This window comes from Dromiciops gliroides, chromosome 2 (assembly GCF_019393635.1).
Source record: "Dromiciops gliroides isolate mDroGli1 chromosome 2, mDroGli1.pri, whole genome shotgun sequence".
Classification (NCBI taxonomy): domain Eukaryota; kingdom Metazoa; phylum Chordata; class Mammalia; order Microbiotheria; family Microbiotheriidae; genus Dromiciops; species Dromiciops gliroides.
The window spans coordinates 484,844,889-484,863,873 of record NC_057862.1 but is presented as its reverse complement, the minus strand read 5'-3'; the positions used below and the strand labels follow the sequence as shown (position 1 = coordinate 484,863,873).

Sequence of the window (18,985 nt, the reverse complement as noted above, 5' to 3'; positions counted from 1 at the left end):
CATTTGTATTTTGGAAATAGCAAATGCTAAAAATCAGAGTTTGATTTATTGTTTTATTGATTATCTAGATTTAAGAAAGTGATGGAAAAAATAATAATGTAAGTTAAACTTAAAAGTGTATCATGGGGGGAGGGCAGCTAGGTGGCTCAGTGGATAAAGCACTGGCCCTGGATTCAGAAGGGCTTGAGTTCAAATCTGACCTCAGACACTTGACACTTACCAGCTGTGTGACCCTGGGCAAGTCACTTAATCCTCATTGCCCTGCCCCCCCCCAAAGTCTATTATAGGAACATTGCTGGGGGGGGAGGGCTGTTTCCTTCCCAGAGACCTGGTTGTTAAACATTTACCAGTATACCTCTGATTGAGAGGTTTCTCCTCAATGAGGTATTTTGGCAGAATGACCATTTGTCAGAGATATTGGGGAGAGGATTCTGGACAGGTGCAGGGTTGGTTTAGATAATCTCTGAGCTCAGACAGAACTATTAATATGTTAACTATTAATATGGCAGGTGCTCCATGCCATTGAACAAAAGAGTTTTGAGAGCAGATCTCTCATCAGCCCTGGAGCTCAGCCCCAGGCCCTCTTAGCTGATTTGATTCCAGCTTCCTTTGTAGAATTTCTGGGGCAGATGTCCATCTTTGTGTTCCTTGAAACTCCCCTCCTGCCAACAAATACTCTTTCTGCCTTTGGCACACTGACTTCCCTCTGCAGATTCGTTGCAACTGTCAGAAAAAAAATCTCTCTGAAACTTGTTCTCCCTTTTTCTTGCATGTCATACCTGTCCCTGTGGGCTGTGACTCTCCCAGGACAGTGCCATGGGCTTCAGGCATGCCAGGTGGCAGCAGATGGGGCATTCTTTGGAGATATGTGCCCTTTTCTTGGCAGTTACCTTTGGATCCAATACCACTGTGTGGAAGGTGAGTGGTCTAAATGGGCTTTGGGGGTGAAAGGACAGGCCAGGATAGCTCTGTGACTCTCAGAAAGAAGATCAATTGATTCCCAGAGCAGGGTCTTCAACCTTCCTTCATATCTCAGCATCCTGGAGGAGCATCTCACATTCAGGCTTAATTTTTAAAGGCACATGATGCCCAGGCCTATCATATATAGGTATGTCACAAACAGAAAGCATGCCACTAAAAAAAAGGTCACCTCTGATTTCAGACAGACCTCCTTTTATTTGATCCTTAATTAAAATAAATGTGCTCATTGTGATTTCTGCCTGAAAAACTTTGACTTTATAACTCCAAAGGAAGGCACCCATTTCTCCCAAAGCCATCATGTGCTGCTTCTTCCCGAGTATTATGTCTTATGGCTAACCTCTGCCATCACTAGTGACAATGAAATGGTGTGTCCTCACATTCTCCAGGTATTTGTATTCAGTTCAGTTTGCAATTCACTGCTGCTTTTAGTGATAAGTAAAAAAAGCATAAAAGTTGGTCTACAGACTTCTCATGCAATTTCTATAAAAATATTGGTTTTTATTAAAATAATGAAAGGCAGCACAGCATAGTTGATAAAGTTCTGGACTTCGAATCCAGAAGGATTCTATGAAGACCTGAGTTCAAATCCTTTCTCTAACACTTACTAGCTGTGTGACCCTTCTATGTTTCTCAGGCAATTTCCTAGAACTTATCTTCTAGTCAGAGATAGGTTGTGATCTGTGTTGGTAAAATGTGTTCTCATACAAGGAGTTCCTTGCACTGACAACATCAGAGATTGTTTCCTTATTTGTCTATTAAAATAGCCCCTATTAATATTGAACCACTAATTATAAACAAAGTTATCCACTTGAGAGCAAGATTCAAAGAAATATAAGGACTTGGTGCTCCTTCAGCTCTTTTAATTGTGGAGACCTCATCATGGAATGGAGATGGCCCTGGGTTCTCAAAAGCTATGACAAATGAGTACAATCTTTGGCAGGCCCTACCAAGCTTTGAATAAGAGTCTGGCAGTGGGCTGAAATAGCATCTGTTGCCTGTGCATAAACCTAAATTTTGAGAGGCTCATCACTAAGTTGGCTACAGAATGATTATTTTTTTCAGGCACAGCAGCTCTTATGAAGTCATAGAAGGATTGCAAATATGTCAATGGAGAACGTGTACAAGTGACAAAGTCACAAATCTTTGAAGTGGGCCTGAATTATTGACAAATAATTTCAGTATGATTAGGCATCTCCTCCCACTGTAAACATCAACAAGCCTAGGTTTGAACCCTAGATTTTCTGACTCTAGCACTCCTTCCAGTGTGCCACCTTCCTCTAGTCCCTGTGTAGGTAAACTAGCTTTCTGTTAAGTCTTTAGTTACTCTTTCTCTGTACCTAGGTTCTTATATCTCTTCTATTCTAGCTCAAACCCAGAAAGAAGGAGGAAGATCAGGCCATGTGACTTGCTGTGGGTCTATATAAAATATAGTCAACGATAGGTTCTTTCCAACTAGGAAAAAATGAGGTCACCATCCTGGACTTACCATCTCTGGGTTAATCCTCTTCTCCATTCTGGGCTTTGATGCTCAAGTTTGTATTGAAGTTAATTTGCTACAAAGTATTTAAGCTTGTGCATTGGCCACCCTAGCAAGCTCCAAACTTCTTTCAAAGTGGTTCTTAGAAGGGCGTTGCCTTTCCCTTCTGGATATTTTCAAACATGTTTGGACAGAAGGGAAGAGTTTTTAAATGTATGGAGAGTGGTTTTCATCACAGTGACACTCAGCATTTCCCATGTTGCACAGGTCTTCAAGTGATTGTGCCTGATGAGTGTTTCATCTCTGACAATATCACCATCTCCCTGACGTGGCTGCTCTCACCCTATACTGGAAATCTGTCTTGTGTTATCAACACTGGTGATGGTACAGCTATTGATCCATATTATCCTCCAAGGTAAGAGAAAACTGGGCCACACTTAGCAGTGTATGTTTGCAGGATAGCCACCAATCACTTATTTCTGCCACTGACTGGTCCTGAGGCTGCTTAAAAATCCCAGGATAGATATGGACACTAGTTTATGACCAACATATTTTGAGCCAGGGCTATAACTAGCATGAGGTAAATGGGGCTTTGAACCATGGTGCCAAAACCTTGAAGGGCATCCTTCCTTCTCTGCTTGGGTATACTTCCTCCCTGGGAAGGTATGCTTCTTCCTTATAGCAACTGTTTTCTCTGTGACTCACAGAGTCACAGCTCCAGCTGAGCACAATGGCCAGCAGGAAAAGGGGGACCCATAGCCCTTGGGGACAGCTGAAAACTCACCATGGTCACACAACATGGGCCTAGCCTGCAATTTACCCAGCCAGGGTAAGATAAGCAACATAACCTATGTTCTCAAGCCCTCAGGCTACCAGGTCTTACACTGTCATCTAGTGGAAAAGGCATGAAGAAAAGAGACCTTGCTTCTAGTTCTGACTGTTGCTTGGACATAGTATGATTTTGGGCAACTCATTTAACCTAAATCAGACTCACTTTCTTTACCTGTAAGAGAGGGAATAGTTCACAAAGATTTATCAGGGGCCTACTATCTCTCATGAACTAAACTATTCACACCCAGTGGTATGCTGAAACCTGCTCAAACTGGTTCCTAAGAACAGATTGTTAAATTTTCAGTGTGTTTTTGAACCACAGCATTTAAACCACAGAAATCAGCAAATGCTATAAATTGGGGCTTGACTTATTGTTTTATTGATTGTCTAGACATAAGGGATGGAGAAAATGTGAATAATGCATATTAAACTTAGAAGTATGTCATGGGAACATTTTTTTCTTCTAGAGACTCAGTTGTTAAATATTTACCAAAACTTGTCATACTCCAGGTACACTTTTGCTTTCTGGACTTCTCTCTTTTCCTGTGGAGAAACTACTAGGATCTCAAATGCTTGCTATTCACTTTTTTTTTTTTTTTTTAGTGAGGCAATTGGGGTTAAGTGACTTACCCAGGGTCACACAGCTAGTAAGTGTTAAGTGTCTGAGGCCGGATTTGAACTCAGGTACTCCTGACTCCAGGGCCAGTACTCTATCCACTGCGCCATCTAGCTGCCCCACTATTCACATTTTTTGTTTGTTTGTTTGTTTTTGTTTTGTTTTGTTTTTTGCAGGGCAATGGGGGTTAAGTGACTTGCCCAGGGTCACACAGCTAGTAAGTGTCAAGTGTCCGAGGCTGGATTTGAACTCAGGTACTCCTGAATCCAGGGCCGGTGCTTTATCCACTGCACCACCTAGCTGCCTCCACTATTCACATTTAATGAAATTTCTTGCTATGTTTCCTTATCTCAGACCTCCAATACTGGTATGCTACTTTAGGCGTCAATCTAAGAGAGAACACAACACAACTGTTTCTAAATTCTATCCCTTTTTTCTCTCTACTTTCCTCCCCATCCCCACACACTTAGACCAAGTTCCTAAACACATAACCTTAACTCACACTGAATTTCCTTGACAATTGGATATACGAAAAAGATCTGAAGGTAATAAGGGACCAGAGCTCAACATTAATAACCAGTGTGCTATGGCAGCTAAAAAAAAAGGGTTAATGTAATCTTAACTAACACAAATAAATATAACTTCTGGGAACAAGGAAATGATGATGTCACCATATTCTGACTTCATCAGATCACAATTGGAGGACTGGGTGAGGTTCTGACTACTCTATTTTAGGAAGCCAAAAAGTATCCAGAGGAAGGCAGAGTGGTGGAGAGCATCAAATAAGTTCTTGCTATTTTAGGACTAGTTGAAAGACCTGAGGTTTCTTAGCCTTCAGAAGAGAAGACTTAAGGGGAATATAATAACAGTCTTCAAGTATTTGAAGGGTTGTCATGTGGAAGAGGGATTGAATTTGTTCTCTTTGGCCCCCAAAGGCTAGAACCTGGAGAAATGAGTGGAAGTTGCAGAAAGGCTAATTTAGGCTCAATGTCAAGAAAAATTCCCTACCAATAAGAAATGTCTAATGTGGGATAGGCTTCCTCCCTCACTTGAGGTCTTTAAGCTGAAGGTGGGTGACCATTTGTTGTATGTTGTAAAAGAGATACTTTTTTTTTTTTTAGTGAGGCAATTGGGGTTAAGTGACTTGCCCAGGGTCACACAGCTAGTAAGTGTTAAGTGTCTGAGGCTGGATTTGAACTCAGGTACTCCTGACTCCAGGGCTGGTGCTCTATCCACTGCGCCACCTAGCTGCCCCTGAGATATTTTTTTTAAAGCATGAATTGGACCAAATGGTCTCTAAAGTCCCTTTGGACTCTTACATTCTGGGATTTTGAGAATTTATCCCTGATTCTGAGATTCTATCCCTGATTCACTCAATTCACTATCTCAGTGACCAGCCTCTCTTTTTTGCTATCTTATTCACAGATTCATAACTCCTATTCCAAATTGCCAGGACACCCAGAAGAGCATTTGCTGAACTAATTCTCATTTATACTTCCTTCCTTCCATCCATCTTTCCTCTCCCTCTCTTTCTCTCTCTCCTTAAACTGCCACTTTCTGCATCAACCAAATTGTGCTTACTGTAATGCCAGACTTCTTCTTTCCCTACACATAGATGAGGCTAGCTTCTTTCCCCATGCCTCCAGCATCAGCTAATAGGAATGTCTTATTCCTGAATAGGCCTGGGACATACCTGACATCTGTGATCAGCTATGTGTTCCTATAACCTCAGACAGCTGTTCTTCTTTTCCCAGCATTCCAGAGTCTGACAGTATTTGAGGCTTCTGGATGTGTTCTGGGGATGGGCAATCTTAACTTCCCCAATTATTTATTTCGCAAGACTATTGTGAGAATAAAGCAAGATCTTTTTATCGCACATTTGGAGCTAGAAAGAACCTTAAGAATCATGTGTTTCAACTCCTTAACTTTATAGATAAGGAAACAGAGGCCCAGAGAAGTGACTTGCCCGAAGTCAAACAGGTAACAGTATATAATGCAATGGGTATAATTCAAGGAATTCAGATTTGGAGTCAGATGAATCTCTATTCACTCCCTGTGTGACTCTAGGCAGATCACTTAAATTCTCTGTGCCTTGGCAAAAAGTTGGTGTTGGTCTAAAGAATCTCTTTTAGAGCCAGCTCTGATGATCCCCAAACCCAGTGCTCTTTCTACTACAATGACAAATCTATAGAAATAAAATTGAAAAAGTAATTTTAAAAAATGAAGAAGCAGTGAGGCACATGGAATCACCACTTTGATCTGAAGTCAGTGGGCTTGGGTTCAAATCTCCCTGTGTGATGGTTCTTGGCACCTGGTAAGACCTTAATAAAGGCTTATTCATTCTAGATATTTAAGTTCCCTTGGGCTCGGTTTCATCATCTGTAATGTGAGGGAATTGGACTAGATGGATTCTGATGTGCCTTCCAGATCTAAATCTCCTTTGAGATAATATCATTATTGGTAGTATATCAGCTTTCCAAATCCACAAGATTCACTTTTTGTCTTGCGCCACCTATTGACACATCTGTGAATTATCCTTTAAAAACTGTCACCAAATATTGGTTGACCACCTCATACTAAGACCAAAAAGAAGAAATCTTATTTCTAAAGCATGTCAGCTAGTACAATCAGAGGTTTAAAATACAAACAACGCATGACCTCTAATTGTTTATCATCTCAGGGAGATGGGACATGGGGAAACGAGAGAACAATTTCAGATAATACAAGAAGAAGTGGTACGGATTGTGAATAGCTCAGGACTTCCAAGGATGGAAAGATCAGTGAGGAGATGTTGAAGGGGATTTCCTAGAAGGGGGAAGCTTGAGATGGGCCTTGAAGAATGGGTAAGATTGAGTAGGATTGGGATACTGTACTAGGTGCAGAGGATGATTTCCTTCTTTGCTTTCTGACAATGCTGCCTACAATTGCTATGTTCCAGTTTTCTTTCTCATATGAGCTTTTTGGAGGAGAATGTGAGAAAGGTATTTTTCTTGGTCCTGGAAATACAAAATGGCACCAGAGCTCATTAAAAGAGATCTCTTCTCTCAGGTTATCATTTGATTCTCCAACATTAGTATTTCAAGGAATTCGTGTGTATGGGGTACTCAGTGGGGACTAGAGCCTCTATGTGAGGGCTGCTCCTTCACTTTTAGTATTCACCTGTTACCCGACTCTCACCTGTGGCTCTGAGAAGCTGTAGCATGCTCAGCGACCACACCCCAGTAAAACAGTCTTGCATATGGGCTAAACCAGATTGAGGGTAATTGACAGGCCTCAAACCCATAGGTGAGTTACGGGGATGTCTACCCCCAAACATGTGAAGATTTCCTCAGTAGAATGGGATAATGAGAACAATTTGTCAAGAAGGTGGCTAAAGCAGGAGCTGTGGAACAATTAAAGCTTGGTCAGACATAAAAGATGCCAAGGTCTTCCACTGCATCCCGGGCCATGGCCAGTCATCTTGACTTTTTTCTTCCCTCTGAACTTTTATGACAGGAAAAGAGAGTGGAGTTGACTCTGTGCAGCTATGCCTCATATAAATTCAATTCACTTTCAAGTCAAGACATCATCTGTGATGTCATTAGTCTTCTTCGAAAATGATGGACAAACAACAATTTCAGGGAACTATGATTCCCTCCATGAAGGTATACTCCTTAGTAAGGGAAAATGGGGAGAAGGGAATAAACACACAGACATTTGTATATATGTATATGTATGTGAGTATGTGTATATATGTACGTATGTGTGTATATATATATATATATATATACATACATACACACACATATAATATGCCAGGCACTGTGCTAGGCACCTTTACAAATATTAACTGATTTGATCTTTACAACAACCCTGTGAGGGAGATGCTATTATTATCCCCATTTTAGAGTTGAAGAAACTAAGGCAAACAGAAATTTAAGTGACTTGCCCAAGGTTACACAGCTAGTAAGTATCTGAGGGCAGATTTGAACTCAGTCTTCCTGGCTCCAGGCCCAGGACTGTGCCACAGTTAGCTGCTGATTGTTGTTGTCATTGTTACTATCTCATTCTTCTATTTTTTTTTCAATGGGGTTCAGATAGAAATGGTCCTAAGACAAGTCACTATTCTGCTATTACCCTTTTATATTTAATATTCTACAAACAATTACACAGGCAGATAAATTAATATAATTATTATCATTATCACAATTATCCATTATTATCGTTATAATGAATATACTTAATGATTTAATAATTATATAAAATTTAATTAAATATAATTAATAATGATGATGGCAATGATAGCAGCTCCCATTTCTATTATATTTCGAGGTTTAAAAATACCTTTCCAATACCACTAAGAAGGAATGTATAATTATTATTTGCCCCATTTTATAGAAGAGGAATCTGAAGTTCAGAAAAAGAGAGTGACTTGATCCAGATCTTACAATTAGTAAATATCAAAGTCAATATTTGAAATCGGGCCTTCTGACTCTTAAGCCAGGACTCTTTCTAACAAACCACACTGCCTTGCTCTCTTTTGATGCAGATTCCAATCCCACTGGGGCTTAGTAGATAGGTCAGGGAAGTGATATTAAGTTTAGACTCTAATCATCCTATTATATATCTTCTCTTCTTTTTTGGTGAGGCAATAGGGGTTAAACGACTTGCCCAGGGTTACATAGCTGGAAAGTGTCGAGTATCAGGCTGGATTTGAACTCAGGTCATCCTGACTCCAGGGCTGGTGCTCTATCCACTGTGCCATGTAGCTGCCCCTCCTATTCTACTATTAAAAAGAAAAATAGGTCCAATTTTAGGACTTGTGATTTCTCCATTTAAATCTGTGTTTAAATTAAAACATAGGAATCTAGATTTCTCATGGTTGTTTTGTTGTTGCTTTCTGGTGGTAGCATGGCCTTTGATCAGTCACTTGGGTCTCTTTCCTGCAGCTCTCTTCATCCTGGTGGAGATGTGCAGTGAATTATAGAGGCCCATTCCCACAGGTGGGATGTTTGTAACCTCTCTGATTTTTTTTTTTACCAGTAGTTTGTCCAGCAATGTTACTCATCGATTTACATCTCCTGGAGAGTTTACAATTTTTGTGGAGTGCACGGCCAGCGAGTGGCACGTGAGTGCCCAGAGGCAAGTGACTGTCCGGGACAAGATGGAGAAACTCAGTGTGACTGGTTGTTATAATCAATGGGAATTTGGAAGCAGCTCCCACTGTAGAACCCTCTATGGAGGTACTTTATGGATACAAGTTGAACTTGATGGAGGTAAGATTCTTGCAGCTCACTCACATTGGATACAAAGTAGATTTTCTTTTTTTTTGTCTTTGTTGCTCCTGTACTTAGCAAGGGCCTTTACACACCTCAAGTCCTTATTACATGTTTAAATGAACTTTTTTCTTTTTAAACCCAGGATCATAGGACCAGAGGCATATAGATTAAAAGAGTAAAGGGACCTTGGAGGCCATCTAACCCAACTCCCTCATTTTACATATAAAGACACAGCCCCAGAGAAGTTAAGTGACTTTGTCAAGGTCATGCAGCTATTAAATGTCAGGTGTGGGATTTGAACTCAGGGCCTCTAATTCCAGAGGTAGTGCTCTATTCAGAAAAGTATGGGAGGTACTTGTATCCCTCATGTGCTGGGGGGGAAGATAGTGATTCAAGAATTAGTACTGGGGCAGCTAGGTGGAGCAGTAGATAAAGCACCAGTCCTAGATTCAGGAGGACCTGAGTTCAAATCCGGATTCAGACACTTGACACTTACTAGCTGTGTGACCCTGGGCAAGTCACTTAACCCCAATTGCCTCACCAAAAAAAAAAAAAAATGAGTACTGACCCATCTCTACACTGTCAGGGTTAAGATGTGCTACCCAAGGTGAGTAAGTGACCCTTATAGACACAAGGGGGCAGCAGTTACCACCTTCCCAATGACAACTTTCTTACGGGAATCATTAAGCCAATTTAAGACAAAACTGAAATAGAAAATGGAAACAGTTCCTATTTCCAAACACAGTTTACAAAGTTCTTTCCTCATAAGAGCCGTGGGAGATAGTGCTAACATTATTATCTCCAAATTACCAATGAGCAAACTGAGGCTAAGAGGGAAGTGACTTGTCCATAATCACACAGCAAGGACATTATTCTATTTCTATGAACTGTTTATTCATTCATTCAGAATAAGACTGATGGACTGCTTCCCAGAAATCAAACGGGTAAATTTAATCATGTATAATATAGGGAAAGATTTCACTATCAAAAATTGGGGGAAATTATTGGGGTTTTAAAAAGGTATCTTGGGCGCAGCTAGGTGGTGCAGTGGGTAAAGCACCGGCTGTGGATTCAGAAGGACCTAAGTTCAAATCCAGCCTCAGACACTTGCCACTTACTGTGTGACCCTGGGCAAGTCACTTAACCCTCATTGCCCCAGAAAAAAAAAAAAGGAGTCTATGGGTACACATGTAGATGCATATATTTTCTTGCTAAATATTGACCTCTTGCTAATTTAGGCAGCACAAATTATTATCAAGTTTATGAATTTGGGTTCTGTTTTATATTTCAAATGTCAAAGATAACCTTATGAATTACTCACAGGTATCAACACGTAAATTGGCTCTGGCCTCATCAGTCTGCACTTTGAGGGGTTTTCATACTGCTACAGTCAGGCTCTCTCACAGTAATTCAGAGAAGCAGCAGACTGGGTAGACAATGAGAAACCCCACTAGCTGAGTCCATCATTTTCTTTCTTTTTTTTTTTATAAAGAATAAAATATTTTATTTATTTTTAAAATGTTGAAAACTATCTCTACATGTAAGTAGAAAACAAAATACTTTATGATTTAAAAAATGGCTGAACAAATTCACAGCTACACTAATGATATATGAATAACCTATGGATGGGAAAATTCTTTTTTCTTTTTCTTTTTCTTTTTAATTAATAAAGTATTTTTTTTCCGTTACATGTAAAGATAGTTCTCATCTTTTGTTTATACAAGCTTTACAATTTCAGATTTTTCTCCCTCCCTCCCCTCCCTTCCCCCTCCCCTAGACAGCAGGTAATCTGATATAGGTTTTATATATATATGTATATATATATATATATGTATATGTATATGTATATATATATACACACACACACATATATACATATATACACATAATAACATTAATCCTATTTTTGCATTAGTCATGTTATAAGAGAAAAAATCAGAGCAATGATGAAAAACCTCAAAATAGAAAAAAACAACAGCACCAAAAACAAAAGAAATAGTATGGTTCATTCAGCATCTATACTCCGCAGTTCTTTTTTTTTTTCCTTGGATTTGGAGATCCTCTTCCATCATGAGTTCCCTGGAACTCTTCTGTACCATTGCATTGGTGAGAAGAATATAGTCCATCACAGTAGATCAACACTCAATGTTGATGATACTGTGTACAATGTTCTTCTGGTTCTGCTCATCTCACTCATCATCAGCCCACGCAAGACCCTCCAGGTTTCTCTGAACTCCTCCTGCTCATCATTTCTTACAGCACAATAGTATTCCATTGTATTCATATACCACAACTTGTCCAGCCATTCCCCAATTGATGGGCACCCCCTCAACTTCCAATTCCTTGCTACCATGTAAAGAGCAGCTATAAATATTTTTGTACATGTGGGTCCCTTTCCCCCTTCCATGATTTCTTGGGGGAAAAGACCCAAAAGTGGTATTGCTGGGTCAAAGGGTAAGCACAGCTTTATTGCCCTTTGGGCATAATTCCAAATTTGAGCCCATCATTTTCGACCACCAAAGGAATAGAACTTCTCCTTCCCCAATTCCCCATACTCTTCTTAAGCTAAATGCCTTCTTTTGCCTTTTGAGGTCTCTCTTAATATTGTTTGTCTTTATAAAGATGTTGTAGAAGGGAATACACAAACATGATTTGCTTTAGTCTGGATTTTCTAGACATGACCCTGTTGGCACATTTGGAGAGCCTGAGTCCTTGCTGTGTAATGCAAGATGTGAGATCCTAATATATTTTTATTTCTTCATGGCTTATACTGGGTTTAAATAATCTTACTTAAAACTAACAAATGATAATCAACTACAACAGGAATACAAACATAACTCTAGCATGTGAAATTTCTAATTGTTTGATAAATACATTAGCCTTTGTTCATATATGTATAGATATGTTTGTGGGTCTGTTTATATTTATACCATAAGCACCTGAAAATACAATGGAGTGCTGGGAGTGCTAGCACATACTTGCTACCAGGGGAGGCTGAGGGTGGTGGATCACTTGAGCTAAGGAGTTTTGAGCTACAGCAGTGCAATCTGGCATCCCCACTAAATCTGGCACAAATATGATGAATCTCACTTGAGAGCTGAGGGTCAGTTGGCTGCCAAGGAAGGAGCAAACCAGCCTAGGTCTGGAAAACAAAGCAGATTAAAGTCTCTCTGTTGATAAATATAAAGATAAGACCTTACCTTGTATGGCTACTGTACTTACAGCATGGGTGAGATAGGGAGACCCATTCTTTAAGCTTCTTAAACTGTGGGTCGTGATCCCTTATGGAGTTGAGTAACTGAATGTGGGGCCATGAAAGCTTTGGCAACAGTAAAAGGTCATGTATACGTATTTTATATATCTGTATATCTGGGGTCATGTAAAAATTTCTTGGACAAAAAGGGGTTGCGAATGGAAAAAGTTTAAGAAGCCCTGCTCTAGATAGAAAAACAGGCAAACAGATGAATAACAAACAAATAAATAAATAATGGTGTGCTTTGTTGTTTTCATGTACTGAACACCCTCTTCCTCCACCTAGGAACTGGAGTAACTTACACAATATTGTCAGATAACATCACTCTGACAGAATCCTCCGTCCAGAAAGGCCTTATCCCACATAATCTGACCCTGGTCAGCACGGCTCAGCCATTGCTCCAGCCAGGAGTTCACCATCTGGAAATTTTAGCAGTCAGCAACACCACCACCTCCAAACTTTCGACAAACCTCACTGTTCACATCATTGAGCCCCTGTCAGGTCTTCACGCCTTCTGGGTTTCTGACCACTTGGAGCTGGGACAAGACCTTCTCATTAATGTGTCTGTGGCCCAGGGGTCCCCTGAGGAGCTGACATTTGAGGTGGCGGGGGCCAGTGGAAACTTCTCCTATGTGAGAGAGTGTTTGGGCAAAGAATCCAGGGTTTACAGTATCCCCATTCTGGCAAAAGGTAATGCTTATTTGTTGGTCCCTTGCTTTTATATCATAGAGTTAACATTCTTTATTAGAACTTAGAGCCCATTTAATCCAACCTTTTAATTTTTAGGTGGAAAAAAATGAAGTTCAGAGAAAGGGGAAAGGACTTCTTTTCTCAAGGTCATTATGCTTGTCTTGGCAGAGCTGAGCTGGCACTAGAACCCATGTCTCCCGACTCCCAGTCCAGGACATTCTTCTACATTACTGCCTCCCTAATGTATTATTTCCCCCTAAAGTATGGGCTGAATTAACATGCCAATCGCTTTAACCAAAAACCTTGGGTTAAATAAGCAGCCAAGAGTGTGTCATATTAGAATTTACAGAATGCTTCCTCTGTTGATGTGTTTTGAAGCAACCTGACCCCTACCATTGGTTTTCCTTTGAAGAGCCAGACATCCTTCCACAAAGAGAGGGCTGTGTAATTGTGGGAAGAATTTATGATATCCTTAATGATAGATTTATTATCATTTTCTGTAAGGATAGATTTAAGTATCATGGGTTTCCTTCAAGTGGCACAACTGCATAAACATACTGCCCTTCCCCTCTCCAAAAACAAACAAACAACAAACCCTCAACCTACCTACTGCTTTAGGCTAGGAGCCCTGGAACCATAACTCAAAAGTTACTTTTCCTGATACAGGAAGAAAAGATATGGAGCAATAATGCATGACGATTTAAGAATCTTCTTCACTTTCCCACCCAACCTGATCAACACTATACCAATACACAGTGCCCCTCCTTTAGGTCCTAGCCCCCTGCACAATGTGTAATATCACAGAATAAAAGCAAGGTAGAGTCCCCTATGGGTCAGAGGTTAAGGGACACAGAGATTCTATTGGCTAGTTAAAATGGTGATAATGATGGGGAAAATCTTTTAGGAGTTTGTGACCTAGGACTATAATTTTTTAAAAAGAAAATTTTACTTATGTATTTTTCCTTTTATATAGCCTAAAATTTCTCTTATATCCCTCCTCTGGAGCTACAGTATATTGCAAATTTGGGATGGAGTCTTGGTAAATGGCACACAAGGACATGATTTATTGAAACAGCCAAGTGAAACATAGCAGGGTGTATGGACAGATGCAGTCAGTGATAGTCTCATATGAACTCCCTCAACTCCAGTGTCTCAGGGGACAGGTAGCATGAACCAACCAGTAGCAAAAGGGGAGGAAGGGGTTCCTAAAAATTAACCAGGAAACCAGCTCAGGATGAAGAAGAAGGACTTATAAGTATGCTGTATCAGCATACTTGCTGGAGAGTTTCAGCAGCCAGTTTTAACTAGAACTAGGTGCAGTTTAAACCTTAAAAATAACAGAGTTGTGTAACAGTAGACAGTCCTAAGAGACTAGGGCCATAAACACCTCTGACTGTTCATATAGGATGGGAAGATATGGTTTGGGCCCCCTAGTAAATTCTCAACTACTGTATTTTTGGGGGGAGGGGATAACATAATTTTAGGTCATTCTCTGCACATAAATCTGTGAATCATGCTTTTTTTTTAGCTTCTCCATGCCCCAGGTCTGTGGACCCAAGGTTAGTTTCTTCCACACCATGGCCCTCTTATCTTCAGCAGCTAAACAACTGACAAAGATTAAAGGACCAAAGAGTAGCTTGGTATGGTGAAATGCAACAGGGTGCAGTGGATAGGCAGACCTGGGTTTAAATTCCTGCCTCAGACACTACTAGCTATATGATTCTGGGCAAGTCATTTCACCTCTCTGTGAGCCTCAATCTCCTCACTGATAAAATGGAAATAATAATACTTTTTTGGCCACATGATTTTTGTGAATATCAAACAAGATAATGAATATGAAACATTTTGTAAATCTTAAAGTGCTGTTTTAAGAGGAGCTATAATTATTATGCAAGAGAAAGAGGTCATTACTTTCCAGGGAGCCTGAACCAGGCAAGCCTATCCTTAGGCAATGATGAATACTTTCCAGACCTGGGCACAGCACAAAAAGGGCCAGGTGGGGTAGAGATGTGGGTCACCTACCATTGTAGGGGTGGTGTTAGCTTGATCCTACAGTTTTAGCCCAAGAGTTCTCTGTAGCCTTTGGCCAGACTCCCTGCTGCTGACCTAGAAATATTCATGAATTGATAAATGTGCAGCTGGCCTTCACAAGGTTGGACCCCCATCTGCTGGTTTTTCCCATGTTTTTTTTCCCTCAGTTAGGCAGAGCAACCCTGAGGGGCTATCAAAAATTGACCTTTTTTTCACATGGGCTCATATTGAAAGTAACGATTTCCATACATGCACAGCATAACAGATATTTCTAGGACCATTTGCATTGTGATAATGAGACTCTCTTGGGTGAACTATTTCTCAGTTCTTCCATTCCCACAGTGGCAGGACCCCTCAGGGTCCATCCTTATTTAGGGTCTCAGTCATAGCAACTAAGATGAAGAAGTAGGCCCAGCCATCACTAGACAAGAAGGCCAAGGGCAGGTAAAATGTTCTCATCAAATCTGTGTGAGTAGAATTATTATGTACAAATCCATCCTCTCAACCTTTTCCTTACAGGAACCTTTCTGGTCACAGTGCATGCTCAAAACATCTTCTCAAAGCTGAGCTTGACAATCGGGAGAGTCAGTGTATCTGCTGAGGAGCCTGTCGACAAGGGTATGAAGACACTTTCATAGCACTGTGTATGAGCACATGGGGTCAGCCTCCTATCATGACAGTCCCATGGCACAAAATCCCAGATGGGTAGGGACCTCAGAGCTGATGTGGTCTAACAACTGCCTTTGCTGCATCCCTAGCAAGTGGTCATAAGATCATGGAAAGGACCCCAGAGCTCACCTGGTTCAGTCCCTCCATTTTATAGATGATGACAGTTAGGCACAGAGAGGATCACGAGGCCATAGCTCAGGAAGCCATCTGGTCTAACATCCTCTGAGTCTATACTGATATGGTCCTATGAATCCCATGCCACATACCATATCTGTGTGATCTTGGATCCCTAGTATCTCTCTCTCCAAAATGGGGGTAGGGTGGACTAGATGGTCTCTGAAGTCCCTAAGAACATTGATATTCCATGTCTCTATCATGAAAGTAGACATTGTCTGCTAAAGTCTTCCTCCTGTGCTTCATCTTGACATTGGAGGCAACTTCTCAAAGATTAGGCCAAATATTTGAAACCTGGAGTTCATTCTGAACAAGCTGAAAAAACCTACTATGGGCTTGGTAAATAGATCATAGGATCATAACTCCAAGGCTGGAAGGGACCTTAGAGGTCAGCTAGACCAAACCCTTCACTTTACAGATGTCAAAACTAAGGCCCAAAGAAGTTTAGTCACCTACCAAGGTTCCATAGATTATGAGTCAGACAGGATTTGAACTCTGGTCTTTTGTCTCTGGAAGCAGTGCTCTTGGCACCATATCACAACTACATATCCATTTTCCACAGATAAATCTAAGTAACTTCAAAGAGACTCATCACTAGTTTAGCCATAAGATGATGATTTTTTATGCATACAAACTCATAAAGGTCATCTATTGACCAGCCGGCAGTTTGTCTGGAAAACTCCTGGGAGATTTAGTAGACTGTAAGCTCAATATATCATCAGTGTGATGGGGCTATCAAAAAAACCAACTCTAATCTTGAACTTCACTAAGAGAAGCATTACTTCAAGGAGTAGGGGGGCCATAGCCCTGTTGTATTTTACCTTGCCAGGCCATAGCTGTTATGCTGGGTTCAGTCCTGGACTCCTCATTTAGAAAGGACATTGGAGGGCAGCTAGGTGGTGCAGTGGAAAGAGCCCTGGCCCTGGATTCAGGAGGACCTGGGTTCAAATCCAGCCTCAGACCCTTCACACTAGCTGTGTGACCCTGGGCAAGTCACTTAACCCCAATTGCCTCACCAAAAAAAAAAGAAAGGACATTGATAAGATGGAGAGCAAAAAAGAGGTTGGCAGCCAGGATGGTAAAGGCCTCAAGAACCTGCCACGTCAGATCAGGGGAAAGAAGTGGGGATGGTTAGCCTGGAGAAGAGAAGACAGGCTGAGACGTATAGTAGTCCTCAAGTATTTGAAAGGCAAATGATGGGAAAGAGGAATTTCATTTTTGCTGCTTGGGTTCAGAGGCAAGAACTAGGAGCAGTGCATAGAAGTTGCAGAGAGGCAGATTTAAGTTTGATGTTAGGGAAAAAAACTTACCAATAATTGAAGGAAGGAAGGAAACAAGCTTTTATTAAATGCTTACTGTGTGCCGGGCACTATGCTAAGTGCTTTACAAATATATCATTTGATCTTCTCAATAACCCCAAGAGGTGGGTGCTCTTATTATCCCTGTTTTATAGTTGAAGAAACTGAGGCAAAAAGGTAAAGTGATTTGTTCAGTCACACACAGTTAGTAAGTGTCTGGGGCTGGATTTGAACTAAGACCTGCTTGACTCTATGCCCGATGGTCCATCTGCTCTATCCTCTGTAGCTCCAAGCTCTCCAAAAGTAGAATGGCAGGAAAATCATCAGAGGGAACAGAGGAAGGAGTTATCTGTTATATGCTCACCCTCACTAAGATGTTCACTTTTCTTCCAATTATGTGTGTCTCATACAGCAACTCCCGCTAACCAAGAGCCATCCAAGATGAACTTCCAGAAGGAAAATGTGAGTTATCTTCAAAATCTGAATCTCACAGTTAAAAAGATACATGGGACTGTTACATATATACACACAAAGTGGAACAGTGATGGATTCCACCCTGAAAATATTGATCTCTTTATTTCTTTTTTAATATTTTATTTATTTATTTTTAAAAGTTAAAGATGCTTTTTTTTTTTTCATACCACAGCCATTGGCCAATATACTTCTCCTATCACTGCACTGCATCTTTGTGACAAAGAAAAAACACTTAAGCAAAACTATCTGACCCTGAAGCTTTGCCTGACAGTGTAGAAAGTATCCTGCACTGGTAGTTTCCCATTTTTCTCCTGAGAGGAGGGAGATATGTTTTCCTCATATGTTCTCTGAAACCAAGATTGTCGTAGTGTTGTTTATTATGGTATTGCTTTAATACTGTTTTCAGTTACTTTGTTGTGGTATATACATACATACATACACACATACACACATACATACATATATATAGAAAGAGAGTTCACGGACATGAGCTTTGCATCAGTTCATACAGATCTGCCCATGTACTTCTGAATTCTTCCTATTTGTCATTTCTTATAGTACAGTAATATTCAATTATATTCTTTTTTTTTTTTTTTAGTGAGGCAATTGGGGTTAAGTGACTTGCCCAGGGTCACACAGCTAGTAAGTGTTAAGTGTCTGAGGCCGGATTTGAACTCAGGTACTCCTGACTCCAGGGCCAGTGCCAATTATATTCTTACACTGCAATTTGTTTAGTCATTCTTCAGCTGATAGGCACTACCTTGGTTTCCATTTTTTTTGCTACCACACAGACACAAAATGCTGCCATAAATATTTCTGGTCTCTGTTTTGAGATACTGCCAGTTTCCTATTGTATGTATGGCCCAAAAGGCTCATTTTATAGTGCACCAGGCCTATTCCTTTTGCTGACGACAATCTTGGTATTGAAAGGAAGGAAACAAACATTTATTATTAAGCATTTACTATGTGCCAGGGATTGTACTAACTGCTGGGGATACAAATAGAAGCAAAGAGAAAAACGTTCCCTGTCCTCAAGAAGCTTTCATTTTAACGGGGAAGGACAGCACACAAAAGGGAATTGAAAAGGGCCAGAGGGTGGGAAAGGCACACAGCATTGGGCCTGTCTCCTTCACCAAATGGAGCTCCAAGAGGAATGAACCAATGGAAAAAGGGCCTTACAGAGGGATATTCCATGGTGAGCAGGAATATTTTAAGCAGGTTCCAAGAAAACTT

At 40.6% G+C, this 18,985-nt stretch overlaps 1 protein-coding gene across 1 annotated transcript in view; it reads left to right on the top strand.

The window, feature by feature from the left end:
* The window catches only part of PKD1L2 (polycystin 1 like 2), a 155,638-nt gene that overhangs the window by 10,505 nt on the left and 126,148 nt on the right, over positions 1 to 18,985 (top strand). Inside the window, 6 exon segments of the mRNA XM_043981005.1 lie at positions 808 to 918; positions 2,726 to 2,873; positions 8,928 to 9,160; positions 12,702 to 13,106; positions 15,657 to 15,755; positions 17,691 to 17,740. Of these exon segments, the coding sequence (XP_043836940.1) occupies positions 808 to 918; positions 2,726 to 2,873; positions 8,928 to 9,160; positions 12,702 to 13,106; positions 15,657 to 15,755; positions 17,691 to 17,740 (1,046 nt within the window).